The following is a 20,507-nucleotide window of genomic DNA, read 5'->3' on the forward strand; positions in this document are numbered from 1 at the left end:
TTGAAGACACTAAAAAATAGTTGGGGCTAACATGAATTGTGAAACCAATTTGAAAGAAAATACGGTAGTACTATCATGTATTTTAAAACTGAGTACGGTAAAAAAAAGTTAACCACATGGCATCCCATCTATATCGGCTCTTTGCATGTCTTCCTGTTATGGTTGCTGAATTTTCCACAACGCCCACGCCGAATACGTTGAACTACCTCGCCCTTAGATGGAATCTTCTTTCGTTTGGGCCTACCCGGTGAACGCTTGACTGTTGGCGGTGCTATCATATATTCAGCTGCGTTGACATTTGGCTTCTCCACGGTAGGGATAGGATAAATTGTTCCACTATATGAAGCGCGAAATGTGTCAATGTGAAATGCTCGATCTATGGAATCGTAAATATTCCTCCTGCTATTACGGAATGCAACAACGGCATGAGAACATGGGAACCCATTTATCTGCCACTGAAAACAGGAACACGTATGCCTACCCACATCGACCAACACCGACGGGTTGGAGTGAACCTCGTACACCTCGTCATTAGCCTGGCTAACACACCATGGCCTGCTATCGTTAAACGCCGTCGCCAATTTCTTCTCCATTTTAGGGCATAATATACTAGCCCATATATTGCACTTAACTCTGCGTTCTGCCATCTGTTCCATGATTTGACCCCTTACCATATCAACTAGACGAGTAATGGGAAGATGACGCGCATCATTAACCCAATTATTGAAAGATTCAGCAGCGTTCGAGCACATCTCACCATACCATTGCCCCCTGAAAAATAACACAGTTACAGGGTTACGGAAAACATGTACAATAATGTTAACAAAAAGGAATAATTTGTACAACAAATGAAAGTAATAGTAATGTACAGATCGCGAATTACTTGAAATACGCATTAGACCAATGTTTGGGGTCCAAGTCCTTCATAAAACCTTCAATCACAGCCGGGCTACATTTCTTGAGTACTTCCATCTTCTCATTGAAACAATTAACAGTGGGCGCGTATGTACATTCACGCAACTTGCGCATCAACCCAACCTTCTACGATGCATTAACATATTTCATGCGGTCACGTAAATTCATTTGGAGATGCACCAAACAATATGCATGATGTGCCAACGGAAATACATTTGGCAAACACTGCAACAGTCCAATATGACGGTCAGATATGAACGTTAATGTTCGGCCACCACTGACAACTTGTTTCAAATTTCGTAGAAACCATTCCCAATTGACTGCATTCTCGGAATCAACAACAGCAAATGCCACAGGAAATAATCCTACATACAAATCATGAAACAGATTAAAAATCAAACCCAACAATTTGGATACCAATGAGAAATTACGAACGAATAAAAGGTACGGAAATGTGTTATATCATACGTCACGAAAAAGTTGTGGAATGTGTAATGTGGTATATAAAATATTTTTGAAAAAAAAAATTGATCATGAAAAGATGTTTTACGAGTCCACCATGCTATCAACCCCATGACAACATGGTACTATATAACAAAACATTGAGTGGGCAAATGAACTTATAGTAAATACCATTCAAACACGTAAACCATACGGAAAATTATAATTGAAACAACATTACCTTGATTGTCGTCTTTCGCTGTAGCGGCAAACAAATTACCTTTGAATCTCCCCTTCAAAAACGTTCCATCCAAAAATAACAAAGGCCGACAATGATTGAACCCATCTATACACACACGGAACGATATAAAATACCGAATAAACTTCCCTGTTTGGTGCTCAAATTCAAGGTTAACGTAACTGTTTGGATTTTTTTCCATTACGGAATCACTATACCACCAAAGTTGGTCAAACGACATAGCATGATCCCCATACACTTCACCCATCGCTTTCTCAACACCCAACCATGCCACACGGTAACTAATCTCCAATCCATATTTTTTTTTTCAAATCGAACACCACATCCGCAGGATGGGTCAATGGCTGATCGCGCACCTGATCCGCAACAACAGTAGACACCAATTCAGAACCCGTACGTGGGTTCCTATAAGTCCGCACAGCAGCACCACAAGAGTGAACACTATCGAACCTCTTAATGCATAACACCCCCGTTGATGGTAACATCCTCGCATGAACTGACCACATACACCCTATCTGCCCTGCAAACTTGCACACTGCAATAATTCGAACCGAATCATTTTTAACATACTTGAATTGGAATCCACGTTCCACGGCGTACTTGCATAAAACTTCTCGGAATTCATTTGCTCCCCCATCAAAACATTGTCCCACATGGGTAATCCCATACGCCCATTGAACCGACAGAAATGTCTTTGACCTATTAGGACAGTATGTCGGTAACAAATCTGATTGATCCTCAACACTCGAAATCCGAATATCATCTTGATAATTCCCACCATCATCCGTGGAATCCAGCAAACCACAACTACCACCCACCCCACCACTTGGAGCCTGAACGATGACCTCAATGTGCTTAAGCCCGAACGATTTACCCAGACACAACATGTTGTTAATGTCATCATCACTAACCACCTTAAACCTCTTATACCTCGGAACATCGAACAACAAACAGACCACCCCCGGGACCAACCCATCAAATTTCCCACAAATGTCGTCAACAATCTGTGCAAACGTGACACCACGATGCAACCAAAACAGAACACTGGTCTGTCCATGGGTACACACTAGCAAAATCCCATCCTCCATACCTAAGATAGCAACATTTCAGACCCATATAACGTCGCAAAAAAAAAAAAAAAAAAAAAGACCATAACACTGGTCTGTTCGTGGGTACACACGACTAGCATCCCCTCCTTTAAACGTAAGACGGCAACATTTTCGACCCAATTAACATCGGGGAAAAAAAAATTCCGAGGAATAGGGAACCAAAACGTTACAAACAAAGCAATGTACAAAACGAAACAACACCTTCCATTAGAGAACACCCATCTGTAAAAAAAGAAATGCAGAAACGAACAAAGAAATGTACAAAAAAATAACAAAACCATTAGAGAACACCCTATGTTAACATTGCCTTATCCACTCAAAAACTGAAACAACCATTTAGGTAACAACTCACACCAAGGGTATTCATGTAAACAGAAAATAAAAATAAAAAAACATCATTAAAAAACTTACCAAAAAAATAGGACTAAATGGTGTATAAAAAATCTTTCAGGACTAAATGGTTTAACTTTCTACCATATAGGATTTACTGGTAATTTTTCCTATTTTCTATATATAATTATACTGAACTATTTTTTAATAAGATTAAAATAAACAAAATTAATGCATAGTAGGCACTGAAATAAGTAAAAATAAATAAATATTTTAGTTGAAAATAAATAATAATAATATTTTTTAATTCATACAACTAATGAATATAGATGAAAAATAACTTAATTATCATATAAATTAAAATCTCAACGAAAATAGTATGAGTTATTTTGGGAAGTGAGTATTTTAGTTAAGGTTTTAGTTTTTTATAAAAAGATATATAAAAAAAATAGAGAAACAATATATACATTTTTATTGTAATTTTTTGACATTTTGATTATTTTAAATAATTCCAAAAACACTCCTATAACTACATTAAAATTGATTTATTATTGGTTAAAATTATTTTCTTATTGACCAGAAACACATTTGAAATGAATCATTTTTATTTTTTTAAACTAGGGATAAATTTACCATAACATTTAAACTAGATATTTTTATGAGAGAATTACTTAATAGTGGAACAAAAAAATAAAATAAAAATAAAAATATAGAGAATGCAAGTGACTTTATGATAAAATACAAATAAAAAATTATAAAGATACAAGTCTTATTAACACCCCCTCCATATTTATATAATTTCTTTTTTTTCTGTTCAACTAATAAATAATTTCTCTTATTTTTATAAAAGGTAAATTATAAATATATCTCTTGAAATTTATTTAAAATATAAATTATTTTTTGTTGTTTAGAAAATTACGAATCTTCTTGTCATAATTTTTTATTTAACAAATTTAATTAAAAAAGTGAAATTTCTAACTTTCATCTATACAATAATAAAATTATCTGAATTATTAATTGAAATAAAATTTTAATATTATTAAAAACTGTTAATTAAATCAATAATTTATTAATAAAATGATCTATTTATTATAAAATTAAAAACTTTAAAACACATAATATAATTTTTAAAATAACAAAAAAAAAAAATTGCTGAATGACGTGGGTGTGTTTGTATGCGTCCGGATCCTCTAGAGTAACTCTCTAGAGTGATCCTCTAGAGTGGATGATCGGACAGTTCAGAATCGTCCGAACCAAAACGACGTCGTTTTGGTGAGGACAAAAAAAAAATAAAAAAAAAACTTTTTGCCCGATTTCAAAACAACGAACGAGGGTTCCTGTTGAATGCAAATCTGAAATTAGAGAGAGAGAGAGAGAGAGAAGGGCACCGTCGCCGCTGCCGCTCGCCACCGTCGCCGCTGCCGCTCGCCACACCGCTGGGTCACCATACTCAACAGATTGAAAGAAAAAACCACAGGTTCGTTTCATCCTCTAAACTTCAAAAAATTTAGGGCTTTGATTCAAAAAATTAGGGAAAAAATCAAAAAATATGATCTTACGGTTTTGATTTGAGACCTTTTTACATGATTTATTTCAGATCTATGCTTAGAGGAACCGAACTGTAGATGATTGGAATCATCAAAGAAATTTATGAATATATTTATATATATATATATATATATATATATATATATATATGCATCTGTGTGTAATGGGCCTGAAATGGGCATTTAATCTGTGTGTAATTTAAATTAACGACACAAAGCTGTAGTATTTAAATTCCAAACATGGGCATCTGTATGTAATTTAAAATGACCCTCTATTTGTATAATTTAATCTATGTGTAATTTAAATATAGTATTTCTCTGGTTGATCATAAAATAGGCATTCTGAGTTTGGAAGACAGAGGAATGTAAGAGAATGTAAGAGTTTGGAAGACAGTATTTCTCTGGTTACTCAATATTTTTTTTTTAAAAAAATGAAAGGTTTATCAAAATAGGACTTGAAATATGTCTCACAAGCTACACAACAATTACTATTTTGCACAATGTACAGTAGTGACCCCAAGTCTTTATATTAGAAGGTAAATTACATTGATCTTCTTTAAGGTTTGGAAAAAAAAAAATATAACAAGTCTAAATTTGTAGACATTGAATTCTCTTTTAATAAAGTCAAATGGATCATATGTAATGCAAATATTGTGAAAATATAAGGATAATAAGATAAAGTATACATTTCAATATAAAAAAGATAATAATATCAATTTTTTCATTCGCATAACTAGTGAATGATCGATGAAAAGAGGTCTAAGTATTATGTAATTTAAAACATTGAAGAACTCCATTCGTTAGATTTTTTCTTACCCATTTAGTTTCTTGTAAACAAATAATATTAGTTCTCTTTTTAAAGTGTGGGAACCCTTGCTTATTTTTCACCACACCTGAGCAGTGATGTAACTAGTGACTTGGAAGAACTCCCTTGCTGATCTGTGATGCACGATCCACATTAGGACTGAAATAGGGTTTTAGCTTATGTCACATGGGAAAGGTTAGATGTCACTTCAACTGTTCTGGTTGGTTGGGATGTTGCAGAGTTGTGTGATTGTGTTTTGAATATGTCATGTATACTCGAGCTTTTTAATTCATAGTTTACTTGTCATTCAATTCATAGGGTTGCTTTAAAGTTGGTAGTGGGAAGTTCCACCTTAATATAATCTTTTTTGATAATATCTGACATTATTAGTTCTGTGAACTGTCTTGTTGACTTGGGCTTGCGAATTAATAGTTCTCTTTTCATTTCAACTTGGCTTGAATGCACCAGCAACTGAAGTTGGACACTCCTAATCAGTATGTGTTTTTCAACACTATAATTACTTGATTTGTCGGAAGTATATGCTTCACATCAATATCTGTTACACTACATATTTGCTGCAAAACAGTAATGCACATTTTCAACAAGTACTAATATAGTTGCTCTTACAATTTCTTGTAAATGCTTATTGCTTTATGTATAAATAATTGAAGAAGCTTTTTATTCTTTTTTCTTTTTTCAATTTTCTTTTCCTTTTTCCCCCCCCTCTACAAACCCAATATCCTAAGTATTTTTCCACACCCAAACATAAAATAAAATTAAAGATGAATCTGTTGGTATTTTTTATGCAGATAAACAAATGACTTCATCTTCTACTAATAATACGAACTTGACATTAAAGCCAAGGTTTTGTAATTGTGGAAGAATAGCTTCCGTGCGTATTGTGCGAACCAATGCAAATGGAAATAAAGGACGTGTCTATTTTGTTTGCCCAAGAAAATATGTAAGTACCTGTTTTATAAATGAATTTGTTAGTTTTACAAATTTCGTTTGTCCTTTATTGATTAACTAATTCTTGTCCATTGTAGTCTACGAACAACCACTGCAATTACTTCAGGTGGTTCGCAGACGACGACGACGACGACGACATTACCGCATCAGCTTCAACCAATGCTGGACCTCAGTCAACAACAGAAGAAATTAATGATCTGAGGACAACGCTTGGTGAGCATGATAGAAGGCTTGAAAGGATGGAGAAGATGTTCAAGGCAATGACTTATGTCATTGTATTTTGTGTATTTTTGTACTTTATCTTGTAAATGACTCAATGTAAGCTACTTTGTGTATTTTGTGTATTCAAGAACAATGTACTTTTGTATTTTAGGTTTTCGAACATGCTATGAATGTAATGTACTTTTGTTCTTGTTTTGTAATATTTTTTTGGTGCTTAAAAATCTTATGGCTTGCAAAAACAAGTGTATAACAGGTTTGTTTGAGATGAAATCTGTTTGAGATGTATGCTGCCAAATAGAGATCACTCTACTTGGCAGACCTTGTTTTTGACTTTTCAAACAATACATAGATACTTTTCCAAAAACAGGTTGAAATGTATGCTGCCAAATGTATGCTAAAGTTGAAATGTATGCTGCCAAACAGGTGGAAATGTATAACAGGTTGAACGTTTGAGATGAAATCTGTTGAATTATTGGTTTGTGAAATCTATTGAGTGTATAACAGATTTGTTTGAGTTGAACATGTTGAATTGAATAACATGTTCAATGAACAGGTTGAATAACAAGGTGTGCTACCAAACAGGTTGATTATGAACAGGTTGAAATGTATGCTGCCAAACAGGTTGATTATGAACAGGTTGATTAATATTTTTGCCCTTGCAAGTATAGCATGTGCAATGCCCAAGCCGCTTTTCCATCAACAAATGCAACGACAATTAGCATTTGGACCACGTAACCTACAACCAAAGTTCTAGGACAAAATTGATGTAATTGAAAATGAAGAGACGAAATTGCCGCAACGAACCACAAGAACCACCTCCGTAATTTATCCAAGAGTTTTTTTTTTTTTTAACCAAACTGATTGTTTTTGTAATTTACCATTGAATGGTATTTTCACTAAATTTGGATACTATGTTTATTTCATTGGAATGATTGGTTCATTCTATCAAAGATGTCTACTCTAACATTTGATTCAGTAAAAAAAAAAAAAATTATTAAAAAAAATGCATTATCAAAATGAAAATCCCAAACACTACCTAAGAGTTTTCACAAGCATAACTATGCCAGTAAAAGAGGCTCACAAGTTGGCAAATAGCAAGGCTAGGCTTTTTAGTGAAGCAATACTACAGAATCTGTTTTTTACATCAATTAACAAATTTAAAAAGTAATAACACCTCAATACAGAAGAAAAGCCTAAGCTGTTGTATCACCTTTAGAAATGGAAGAAGCTTTAAAATAGATTAATAAATACATCCCCAAATCCAGCTGCGACATATATTTATATATTTATAAAATACAAATGGCAGCAATTCCACAAATGGATAACATTGAGTCAATATTTCATCAGCCTTCCTCTCCAAACTCTCTTGTGAATCTCTCATGCACGTCAAGGTCACCTTTGCTCACAGTTGGCCTCTGTCGGGCAAGGACCTTATCAAAATCGGTTTTTGAGATGGGTGGCGGAGTGATCTGCACAGCCATTCATCAATAGAAATTAACAGTTTGGTGGGGGGGGGGAGGAGAACCATTAAATGAACAGTTTGCCCTTGAACAGTTACATACTTGTGGCAAGCTACTTAGATACCAACATATAAGACCAAAAGCAAACAAAAGGAACTCAATTAACCAACAAATCAAATAAATTAAACGAGGAAATATATCTGTTGATATCATTTATATCAGATCCAGATGAAAGCTCGTGAATACTTGTGGAATATGAATTTTTTGAGTGAAGCCCATTATCATCCAACTCAAGACAATCGACAACAAATACACTATGTTTTGATTCTTTTGAACTATTTAAATTTTGCAAGCGCAACAGTTGTCCTTCTAGTTCTTGAATTTTTGACACGTAAGTCTTCACCAAATTTACATTCAAAGCCCACAAACCAAGGAGCACATTCTGAAAAAGTGAAAATTCTGTGCTATACCTCAAGTTCCTCAAATGATGCACCCGAGTCTCCACGAAAGAAAAGAAGCTCAGCCTGCAATTGTTCAATTTGACTTCGCATTCTTTGCATTTGAGCTGCCATTGGGTCACGGTTGATCTAAAAACAGAAACAAAATTAGACATAGCTAAAAGCATAGCACACAAAAATAGTAAAATAGTGTTAGATAAGAAAACTAACAATCGCTTTGTTTTGAATGTTGCGAGCACGATTTGCATACTTCAAAGTGTTTACGGTCTCCTCTGCATTTGTGTCTGCTGCACTTACACAAGCTACATTTGTAAACAGGGAAAAAGAAAAAGGACACTGGGGCATTAGAAAGCAAAAGTATAAGATATCTTAGGTAATTTAAGTTCATTACTAACTAAAACATAAACACAAAATATATGATAAGTGTACCTATCATAACTGTTTTTCTGTTTCGTCCAAGGGAATCCTAGAATATCACATGCCAGATTAGTCACACATATTTTCATTACTTGAATGAAGTAAAGCAGCAATCAAATGAACAATAACTTTGCTCAACAGCCAAAAATGAACTAGAGACTATCTGGGATCAATTTGCAAGGCATGTCTAATGAAAGCATATAAGAAAAACCATATAATCAAATTTAAATTTTCACATTACACCGGAATTTTCTGTGCTTTCATATTTCATATTTATTAAAAACTTTTTTACTTCATAAGGTGTTCACAAGCTAACATAGGGCATGTAATGCATAAAACATGAGGCTTATATTAAATAGTAAACTCAACTACTTAGAAATTCTTATCAGGTGCAGGTTCAACTATATCTCAGACGCACTATATCATATAGCTTTACCCAATTATCAAGTGCCTAACACCAGTACTTCACAAATTTAGAAAAGTTCATGTAACATAGGTCAAACTTTCCAAATGAGAACACATAACATGAGGAGACTCCCTAATAGGAATACACATCTTGGGCTGAGTGCTACAATAGGAGTGGAAACAATAGCTCAACACAATTACATAACTCTATTAATTACATTGACACGTGTGATGTCATGCAATCATATCTGAGCTCTAAAGAAAATTGCTATCAGATTGAATGATAGTGATGCAGCTGGTTACATTAGAATCTAGCAATGTTGAGACTTGTTTATGGAAAACTAGAAATCAAACTAAGCTAATTTTGCAAAAAAACTAATAAATACAATACTTTACCATTTCAAATCTGGCATTACGTGCAGAACCATGCCAAGTGTTGGGATTTGAACTTGGGAAAATCCAATGGGAAGTGAATTAATACAAGAAGTAAAGAAAATAATTACAAAAAGAAATTTATAACTTGAAATTTATGCTCTGGCTCATTAGCAAAAAAGGATACTAGTGCATCATGAGCATCACTAGACTGCACGAGCACAATGAATGCAGGAAGACAGACCCGACTGTACAACCTGCATACTCTAGGAGAACGAAAGGCATGAGCATATCTGATTCTGGTTAGCAAGGAGAACCTGTGCTCAGGAGGTACATTGTAGCTCAGGAGGTACATTGTAGTCCTCAACACAGTGCTTCAAAAGCAACAGATCATCCTCCTTCCAGAAATGGAGATATGGGATGTGAATAACACACCCATGTGAACCTATGCTGCTGTTGTGCCCTTACACCAGCAGCTGCATCTGTTGTGGCCTTACACCAGCAGCTGCATCTGTTGTGGCCTTACACATTATCTTGTGCCCAAGACAGGTACTTCACAATTTGCATGAGGCAACAGTAAATAGAGTGAAATATTATTCCACATTTCCTAGAATGCTGCCACCAGGAACAACCTTACACCAGTGGCTGTTGAATCCATGCTGTTTGTATGCTTCATATATATGCATAACTAAGATATATGCATAACTAAGAGATATGCTTCAACAGATTACATATGTTGCTGCCCAACACAGTACCAGCAACATTATCTTACTAATGCATATATATGAAGCTCATTCGCCTAATTCCTAATCTCTAATACAGTACGACCATCCTTATCGTAGTTATGTATGAAGCTCATTCTCCAAAGTTTCAGCAACATTTGCACAGAAAATTCAACAAAAATGAAGCAAAAACTAATCAAAAGTTCATTAACATTTGAACATAAATTTTAGCAAAAATTTAAGCAACAATTGAAACAAAATTTCAGCAACATTTCAGGTTTTGAATATTACATATCCAACAAAATGCCCTTCACAAAAATTCCGAAAACAAAATAACACTAAGATGTTCGCTTGTGATCGACATCCCCATGCCCACGGCCACAGCCACGACCACGACCACGACCGTATAGTACCTACAAAAAAGAAGATATTAATATTACATCAAAGGAACCATAAATTAAAATGGAACTTTAAATGAATTAATGACAAAATCAATGAGGAAAGGTGAAAACTAAATTACTTCACTACAGGCGGGACTATTTGAAGCTTGCGAGTGATAACTACTTGCATTGTTAAGCAATGCTTGATAGGTTCCATGGACGGAATACATCGATGGCATTGAAAAATGCATATTGTGATGAAGAAAACTTGGCTGCAACAATAGCAAACACATATCAATCTAAAATGATAATAGTCACCTACAAATCCGTACTAACACTTTTTATTAAACTAACTTACATCATAGGCGGGATACATAAATTGAGATGGAGAAGCTCTAACTTGAGGAACACTCGGCGAGAATGGAGGAAGTTGAGGAACATTTGAAAATAAAGGAGCCGACTGAGGAATTAAGGGAGGTGCTTCAGGAGCACTTGCCGGAAATAAGGGAGGACTTTGAGGAGTAACAGACATGGAAGTTTGAGAAGCATTATGTGAACTTGTTTTATTTTTCTTTGCCAACGCAAGCTCCAAACCACCTTTTGTCCGCCTCCGTCCCTTGCTAGTGCACTCTTTTCTCTTGAGTCCTTTTGCTTGGACTACATTTTTATCCGCTACACCATCCACTTCAAAGCTTTCGGGGCATGTGTTGGGGGGGCTTTCTTGTTGAATAGTATCTGAACAAGGCATATTGAATTTTGCGGTTAACATGGTTTCAATGTCTGCAATTAATTCATCCGCTTTCTCTACCGTCAAATTATATGTTTCCTCACTTTCAGAAGCTCTACACGCTACTGATCTGAATATTGCCATCAATGACCTATAACGTGAAGTTTGATGCAACCTTACATCAACCTGAATATCATGCCCACACCTATCTTTCACATTTTCAGATCTTGTTTTTTTAGTCCATCTCTTCAGAATATATTGTGAAGGAATCTCTTTCAAATTGAGTCTTTCTCTAAGGATCTTCAAACAATGACTACACAAAATGCCCTTCATTTCAAACTTCCTACAATTGCAAGTGACCGAATCATCACACTCCTGCCTCACCTTCCTCACCTTTATACCATCACTATCAAGAACCGTATAAACGGTACTCTCACCATCATTTTCAATTTCTTCAATGTTGACTTCAAGGGACTTGACATACTCATCCGGAAATTCTTCAAAAATTTTATTTGTGTAAACAGCTGCAGCTTGCTCCATAATCTTCACTTTAATATTCACCCTGGGCAACTTTTGGCATAGAGCATATTCAGCTTGTAACTCTTTGTACCTTTTCTCAGACAGAACTCGATCAAAATGCATGAAAAATTGCATTAAGTTATGATCAGACCGAATGAAATCCTTCAAGAAAGCATTAAAGGATTCACTAAGTTGGGTGCTACTCATGCCCGCACCCCATGCATTTCTAACATATGGCCAACCCCATTTTTCCTTGACCCCAAATGTTAACTTCAACCAATGATTATCTGTTACTTCATACTTGTCAAGCATTTCCTCCCATTTTAACATAAACTCTTCCTCATCCTCAATGTCGTACACAAACGCGTATAAAACACTCTTCATCCCCTTATCCTTCATCGCCTTATCCTTGAAGATAGAATTTGCATGCCTTAATGCATTTTGCATCAAATGCCAAGTGCAAAGGCGGTGGGTTGTGTTAGGCATGACAATAGGTATGGCCTTAGCCATTGCAGCATCCTGATCCGTAAAAATTGTTTTTGGAGCCTTACTTGACATTGCCTCCAAGAATCTTCTAAACAGCCATACGAAAGAATCGGCGGTCTCATCATACATCAAAGCTGCACCAAATACCACAGTTTCCCTATGATGGTTTAATCCAACAAAAGACGCAAATGGTCTATGTGCACTATTTAACTTGTAAGTAGTGTGGAAAGTGACAACATCACCAAATTGCCCATAATCCATGATCATCTGAGCATCGGCCCAAAATATGTTCGTAATCTGCTCCTCGTTATCTAATTGGACCGAGTAAAAAAAAGATGGATTCTCCAATGATTTGTCACGAAAATATTGCAAAATGCTACCTGCCTCCCCATATGCTAAACTGTTTTGCCTCTTCGTTCTCAAATAATTTTTTTGGTCAAGTTTTGTAAACCCAAGCGACTCCCTTCCACCAACTTCATTACCCATGAGCTCAAATGCAGCATTAAGACGGATTCCAGATCTTTCGGCTAAATCTATTTCGGTTGCCTGTGATGCAGATATCTTCCTTTGGGATGGTAACATATGCGTACATTCTGCTGGTACGAAGATATGATTATGTTGTTCAACAAAATCACTAACAAAAAATTTCTGAATATTCCTATCCCACTTAATGACAACTCGGGCTTGACAACCAGTCCTCACTTCCTGCCTAGGATTTTTTGTTAATGAATCTCGATTGTCGACAACCCGAAATCCTTCCTTATTACAAACAAATTGCCTTGAAGTGATTTGCCCGTCTTTGCTCTTGTTTACATAACCCCTTCTAATACTAAAGCCCAACCTTCCTCCATAAGTATTATAGAAATCATATGCTTCTTGTTCTGTATCAAACGTCATGCGAACTCTAGGCTTCCAATCACACTCACCCCCGTCATTCTCATGATTGTTAGGTTCCATTTGAATGTGCCAAGTCACTTAAAAAATTAAGAAGTGCTCCATATTAGCATAAAAACTGTATACAAACTGAATAAGATAATCAACGAATAACAAATGTACCACTTGAATATATATAAAGAAACAAGGAACATTATAGATCAAGAAATGGTTTAGAAAATGCAATTAACAGTGCATGGAAAAAAAATGAGAGAGGGCATGTCTCATGTTATTCATTTTTATTGTTGATTGGATTACAAAGTTCAAAGAGAACAGTCTCTGCAACATACTGAACACACTGAAAGAGAATCAAATTCAAATATATATATATATATATATATATCTAAACTATTGTTCCAAATATATAATTAAAAATATGTTACCTAAACTATTTATGTTGCTTCAGTCAATAAGCAGTGCTGCATACTCCTGGTGGATTCAATTTTGACTTAAAGTTTAAATTCTACTAGTACATAAGCCACTGCAAACTGTTTGGCCATGCCTCCTTTAAGGATCAATGTATTTGTTTTGTAGTTTTGTTCCCTTTTTTTTTTTTTTTTTATAACTACTTCACTAATACTTTCAATAAAATTCTGAGTGTGCCTCTTATTAAAATCAGTTTGAGAGTTCAGTTGTGTTTCTTTTGGGCTTCAAAGTTTAAGTTCCATGTACTAATGATTCTTTCAGGGTTCAATTATCAAACATGGAATTGATTGTTAAATTTACAGACATGAATTCTAGCCTAAGAGAAACTTCGATTCACACAATCCCTTCTAAAAAAACAATCCTTGTTCAGATACTAAAATTGATGTCTGAATCTGTAAAGAGCATCAATTCGTTCGTGTACAGCTTCATACATGATTCACTACCTATACTACTTAGGCCTAACAGGTGGTTCACCTCCTAACAGATGATTCACTACCTATAATTATATTCCTACAATCCTTGTTCAGACACTAAAATTGATGTCTGACATGAATCTGTGGGTTTGGTCTCTTCTAAAACATGAATCTGTAAATTTAAAAACAATCCTTGTTCATATATGTATAAGAGAAACTTCGATTCAGACACAAACCCACAGATTCAGAAACTTCGATTTAGAAGAGACAAAAAAAAAAACAAAATCGAACTATACCTATATGCGTTTCAATCGGTTGGAGCAGAGCAGGGAGCAGGGGCGATGGCACGACGGCACGACAGCGGGGCAACGGGGATGCAGGTATCGACCTCAAACAAACTCTTCTTCACTCTCTTGTTTCGCTCGCTTCTTCTCGCCGTCTGTCTGTATAGTTCTTCAATATGTGGGGGGAAGTTTGAAATCTCCGAATCTATTTTTTTTTTTTTTTTTTTTTTTGAAAGTCCTCACCAAAACGACGTCGTTTTGGTGTTACCCTAGAGGATCCGCTCGCGTGTTTGTATAGGTTAAATGGTATAATCCGACAAAATAACTAAAATCCGACAGTTGCTGAGTGACGTGGAACAAACGGGACAGTCGTGGAATATATTACAAACGCGCTACCCTCAATTATAACTCTACACTCGCGGTTTCCTTACACCACGTGGCATTCCGTCAGTTACGTGTCATCATCTCTATGACGAGTGTACAGTTTACATATACCTCCGCGAGTGAAGCTTCGTTGGCATATAGCCAACTTTTTTTTTTTGTGTTAGTGATTTCTTTAGCCTGTGGTTTGGGTTTAAATTTTTTTAAATTTTTTAATATTTATAAGAAAAAAAAATATAATGATTATAAATTAAATATAATATTTTATTTTATTATTTTATATATATATATATATATATATTTTTTTTTTTTAAAAAAAAATTTTTTAACCAAAATGATAGCCAAACCAGGCCAAATATCTCGATTTTCAGCATAAAACTCAAAATTTTTTTGTTTTTTTTTTGTTTTGAAAGATACATGTCAGCGACAACGTGACAGTACTGTTTTCAAATCAGGGTAGTCATTATACCATGAAACGCAAGCCATTCCCTTTGCTTTTGATTTAAGCCAAATGGAGATATAAAGCAAGAATTTAAAAAAGATTTGAGAAGAAATAGAAATTGAAGAAGACTGCTTTAAACTGTTCGTTGATTCAAAAACCCTTCTTCGTAACTACCCCGCTGTCCTCAATCTGCCAACGGTTGTCCAACCGTTTGCTGATTATTAATCTCCAAAACCCATATATGATTTGATTTTCCAATCTTGTTTGTTCATTTCAAAGAAAAAACTTCAGAGAATTCAAAATGAGAGAGAAAGAGAGAGACCCAATTAGTGTTTCTTGGATTTTATGAGGATTTGGTAACCAGAACAGGGGTTGAGCGACAAGTTCAGATTATCTTAAGTTGTGGGTTGTGTAATTGCAGAGATTTGAGGTTGTGTTTGTGATGGGTTTGTAGTAATTTTGTTGGGAGAGATCAAGGTATGGAGCCTCCAAGGGGGTTTTTGGCTTCTTTATGGAGTTTTATCTGTTTCTTGCCTTACTTCATTGGCCTTCTTATTCTGGGATTCATTAAAGGTCAGTCCCAATTTCTTCCTTTTTGGGGGCTTTGTTTTGCTTTTTTACTTTGTTCTTCCATGGTTCACTTGTTTCCTCAAACTGGGTATCTACGTATCTAGGTTTTTGCTATCAATAGTTATCTGAATCTTTGATTTTATCCTTTTTTAAGGAAATTTATTCTTCATATCAGTTGGAAATTTCTGTATCCTTGTTGTTATGCGATCCAACTGTGCTTTAAATTGGTGTGTGTTTTTGCAGTTGTTTGTTAGAACTTGCTTTCTTATCTCTCTTCATATTTGATTATTCGGTCCGAATAAAATTTGAACTAGCTGTTTGAATCCCTTTTAAGTATCCAGTATTTCTTTGTATTTACTATGCATTCCTAACTACATATTTAACTCAGAATAATTTATAAGTGAAATAGTTAGTTCTTGCCATGTAAAGCACAATAACTGCTCTACAAATGGCAAGGGCTCTGTTTGAAGGAGAGATAATGTGTATGTACTTTAATTAAATATAGATTCATCAATGTTGAGTCTGTGAATATGTTAATTTGGTGAACTTGGAAATTTGTGTGTGGAGGGATGCTATAATCCTGGAAAAATGTGATTAGGCTTATACTGAAGTTTTATTTCAGGTATCATTTTCTGCCCGCCGATATGCCTTATTATGACAATTGGAAACTCTGCACTAATTTTGGGTCTCTGGCCTGTTCACTTTTTGTGGACAAATTATTGCATTGTAAGGTGTGTTATTGGACTCCTCAATATCCATATATCATTTCTTCACCCAATTATCTTCTCTAACGTGTAGTGATTGCTTTCTCACTTCTTTGATGACAGATCTAAGCAGTTTGGGCCAGTTTTGAAGTTTGTTCTGTGTTTATTCATTTCTGTTTTATTGATTTTGTGGCCATCCATTGGCATTGTTGGAAGTATTATTGGTGGCGCTGCATATGGCTTTCTTGCACCGATGTTTGCCACTTTTAAAGCTGTCGATGAAGGGAAGACTGATAAATTTTACCACTGTATTTATGTATGTTTGAAATGTCCCAACTATTAATGTTTTTAAAATTTGATGTTCTTTGAATCTTTGTACCTTTGATGCTGATAAATTCTCTAACTATTAATGCTGTAGGATGGAACTTCTGACACTGTCAAACAGAGCTTTACTTTTGTGAGGGACTTTATGGATATATGTTACCATTCTTACTTCTCAGTTACGGATGACCTACGGAGTCAGGGGCATCAAGATGGAAAATATTTTGAGATTAGGTCTGTTGTTTGTGCTTTTAATGTTTGGAACTATTGTTTGTTTTAGACTCTTATCAATTATCAATTTGTTTCAGACTATAAACCTGAAGTAGAATTTTTATTCTCATATGGAAATCCTCAAAATGAACAAAATTGGCGAGCCTGTTAGAACATTTATAGTATCTTGCAGTCTTGTGGTTGAAAGTCGAAACATCATGGTTGCCACATGTCATTTTATTTCCTAATTTTAGATATTTACTTTTGATGAACAAATAACCTTAGCAGCCAACTCTAAATCATAAAAGTATATAATTTCATGCAGTTGGAAAGAAACAGATCTCTTGATTACTTTCGTAGAGTTGATTAGTTTTTTTTTTTTTGGTAAACCTCGGCAGCACGGGAGGAAATATTAATAATCCAAAACCGAGATGGGGACATAATGAACCTTACCTCTCTTGCAAGAGTTGATTATTGGATTCTAACTATCATGGTCCATAAAACTTATGCATTTATCTTTTCCTTTCTTTCATTTATAAATTACTTTTAACATGCCTAGTATTTTTACTCTGTCTTGCTTGTCAAAAGAAAGAACTTACAATTCTGTTATTATCCATGTGCTTGCCTTCGTCGTGTAGTGGTTTGATTGGTAGTTGTTCCTTTGTTTAACAGAACCTTTTTGCTAAATATTTGCAGATTGCTCTATCTTCCTGGTGCTATTCTAGCTGGGGTCCTTGGTTTCTTGGTTGACTTGCCAGTGATCTCACTTGTAGCCCTATGCAAAAGCCCTTATATGCTCTTTAAGGGGTGGCACCGTTTGTTTCAGGACTGTATTGGTCGGGAAGGACCTTTCTTGGACACCATTTGTGTACCGTTTGCAGGTCTGGCCATCTTACTCTGGCCCTTGGCTGTTGTTGGAGCAGTATTAGGCTCCATTGCTTCAAGCATCTTCTTAGGTGCTTATGCAGCAGTAGTTGTTTATCAGGTTGAACTAGTTTTACTTCCACTCGCTCAGAACTATGTTATACAAATCTCAAATTGCTTTTCTTAATTTATATTTTCCTTTCTATGGGTTACAGGAGTCCTCTCTGTGGTTTGGGCTTCGCTATATTGTTGCTTCCTTGTCTGTATATGATGAATACAGCAACGATGTTCTCGACATGCCAGAAGGGTCCTGCTTTCCTAGGTTCTAGTTACCACTTAAATTCTATGTTTAATATGGAGGCCCTGCTCATTGCTTTTTATCCTAATTATTTATTTGTTATTTCCTAAATTGCTGATATTTAAACAGGCCAGAGTACCGAAAGAATTCTATGCAGTCAGAAACTGCCTCTCGTGCAACTTCTTTCTCAAGGCCCAACTCTTTCCGAAATCCTCCTGCTCGTACAGAGTCAATAAAGGCTCCTATGGTGGAGTTGAAGTCACTTGAGGTATTGTATTACTTTTCCATTTGAATTTTGCAGATTAATTTCATGCATTTTTGTGATGCCTGGCCAGATCCATACAAATAATTAACACCTGTCACAGTTTTTCGATGCTTTTCGATGCTAATCAAGGTGAATACTTGACTGCTGCAGTTATTTGAGAGTTTATTTAAAGAGTGTAGACGACACGGAGAAATGATGGTTTCTGAAGGACTAATAACACTTCAAGACATTGAACATGCCAAGTCTGATAAAGATAGTGGCAGAGTCATAAGCATTGGATTACCGGCTTATTCCCTTCTCCAGACACTATTACGATCAGCAAAAGCTAACTCTGCTGGTTTATTGTTAAGTAAGTGAAACTAATGCTTCTCCTCATATCATGACATTTTCCCACCTCCTAAGACCTAACTGATTAGGCAGTGTATGAAGAATGATTATGCAACATTGTTTTCAATCAACGCAGATGACAATGTTTCTGAGATAACTAGCACAAACAGACCTAAAGATGCCTTCTTCGATTGGTTTCTTAATCCGCTTCTGATCATCAAAGACCAAATCAAAGCTGAGAACCTCTCTGAGGATGAAGAGGACTACTTAGGTAAATTGGTTCTGCTGTGTGGAGATCCTGAGAGGATGAAAAACTCAAATATTGGCTCGGCACCTGAATCTGAGCGTAAGAAAGCCGAACTTGATGCACTTGCTCGAAGGTAGTAATGCGAAATTTTTCCAAGAATTATTTTATTTCTGTCATTTAAGTGTTGAAATTTTTAATGCCCTCTTCAACAGAGCTTTATTTTCATAAGCCGATTTCTTTTTATTTTTTTTTATTTTCTTCCATGAAGGCTTCGAGGAATTACCAAATCTATGTCTAGGTATCCGACATTCAGGCGTCGTTTTGATGATAGCATTAAGAGCATTTCTGAATATCTTGCCAAGAAAAATGGTGGCAGCAATTCGAATAATGGGCAGCGAACTTTTCAGAGGTCTACAAGTGCCTTATCCCGTATAATTAGCCAGAAATCGTTTAATAAAAGCAGAACAGGCAACACTGGATCTAATCAAGTGTCCCAAACAGTTATCGAAAGAGATGTGGAAATTGTTTGACGTGAGATATGCTACATTGGGAACACAATGTTCCAAATTGTTTTACCTATGTATCAATTATAATCTTCTGTATCACTACTTATTAATTCTTATGTCATGTTTGTGGATATTACAATCCTTCACTTGAGTGTTTTTCATTTAGATGAAGGAAAAACACACTTTCATTGGAAAAGTAGTACTCGTTGAGAATTTTCCCTAGAAACAATCAACTAGATTGAACAGAAAGTATACAAAACTCCTTTCCCAGCCTGATACAATTGCACATGAAGAGAACGTAAATTGAAGTATGACTCAAATTGCCTATCCTAGCTCACATCAAAAGATTTAATAAGACAAAAGTAAATAAATTGAAAGAGAAGAATGCTGTCTATTCCACCTTCCCGTTGTCTTTGAGTTGTCCCTTCTTTCGAATTGCGAGGCAGAACCGCAGACTCCAAGCATCAACAATGGACTCAGGCAATGAGTATGCCAACCCCCACAGAAGAGAATGGGGCCAGTATGGTGTGCAACGTGGTTCATAGCCTATCCAGCGCAAGGCAGCTCCAGCATAACTGTCTATTGATGGAACGAGGAAGGAGGACCTTCTGATTGATGCCATCTTTGTTGCCACGTACAAAGGCACCTATATTTGTGAAAATAAATAAATCTCATTAGTGTGTCAAAAATGGATATGAAACCAAAATCTCAAGTTTATTTTGATTCCTCAAAATTACTACATCTACAGTTCTCTAGTGAACCAATTGTTCACC

General features: G+C 35.5%; 3 protein-coding genes and 1 long non-coding RNA gene across 5 annotated transcripts; 2 read left to right on the forward strand and 2 right to left on the reverse strand.

The window, feature by feature from the left end:
- Positions 1 to 128: 128 nt before the first annotated feature.
- Positions 129 to 2,703, reverse strand: LOC114320050 (uncharacterized). The gene is made up of 5 exons (XM_082922207.1): positions 1,972 to 2,703; positions 1,598 to 1,649; positions 1,129 to 1,280; positions 884 to 972; positions 129 to 771 (listed from the first exon to the last, which is right to left on the reverse strand). Exons 1-5 carry the CDS (start codon positions 2,701 to 2,703, stop codon positions 129 to 131), a joined length of 1,668 nt encoding a protein of 555 aa, XP_082778333.1.
- A 1,711-nt stretch (positions 2,704 to 4,414) lies between these two features.
- On the forward strand, positions 4,415 to 6,836 carry LOC114300546 (uncharacterized). The gene is made up of 3 exons (XR_014329919.1): positions 4,415 to 4,531; positions 6,216 to 6,367; positions 6,453 to 6,836. It is a non-coding gene; the product is annotated as an uncharacterized LOC114300546 (long non-coding RNA).
- A 3,933-nt stretch (positions 6,837 to 10,769) lies between these two features.
- Positions 10,770 to 13,500, reverse strand: LOC145823089 (protein FAR1-RELATED SEQUENCE 5-like). The gene is made up of 3 exons (XM_082922222.1): positions 11,170 to 13,500; positions 10,952 to 11,083; positions 10,770 to 10,844 (listed from the first exon to the last, which is right to left on the reverse strand). Exons 1-3 carry the CDS (start codon positions 13,498 to 13,500, stop codon positions 10,770 to 10,772), a joined length of 2,538 nt encoding a protein of 845 aa, XP_082778348.1.
- Positions 13,501 to 15,383: 1,883 nt separating this feature from the next.
- Positions 15,384 to 19,930, forward strand: LOC114320038 (putative membrane protein At3g27390). 2 transcript variants are annotated; one of them, XM_028267128.2, is made up of 10 exons: positions 15,384 to 15,995; positions 16,615 to 16,723; positions 16,820 to 17,012; positions 17,115 to 17,251; positions 17,924 to 18,212; positions 18,307 to 18,413; positions 18,519 to 18,657; positions 18,805 to 19,003; positions 19,118 to 19,361; positions 19,497 to 19,930. In XM_028267128.2, exons 1-10 carry the CDS (start codon positions 15,902 to 15,904, stop codon positions 19,756 to 19,758), a joined length of 1,773 nt encoding a protein of 590 aa, XP_028122929.2. In that variant the 5' UTR covers positions 15,384 to 15,901; the 3' UTR covers positions 19,759 to 19,930. The 2 variants fall into 2 exon arrangements, with proteins under 2 accessions (XP_028122929.2, XP_028122930.2); XM_028267129.2 differs by having other exon boundaries at positions 15,470 to 15,995; positions 16,615 to 16,718.
- Positions 19,931 to 20,507: the final 577 nt, after the last annotated feature.

Source organism: Camellia sinensis, chromosome 1 (assembly GCF_055761805.1).
Source record: "Camellia sinensis isolate YWXY chromosome 1, ASM5576180v1, whole genome shotgun sequence".
NCBI lineage: Eukaryota > Viridiplantae > Streptophyta > Magnoliopsida > Ericales > Theaceae > Camellia > Camellia sinensis.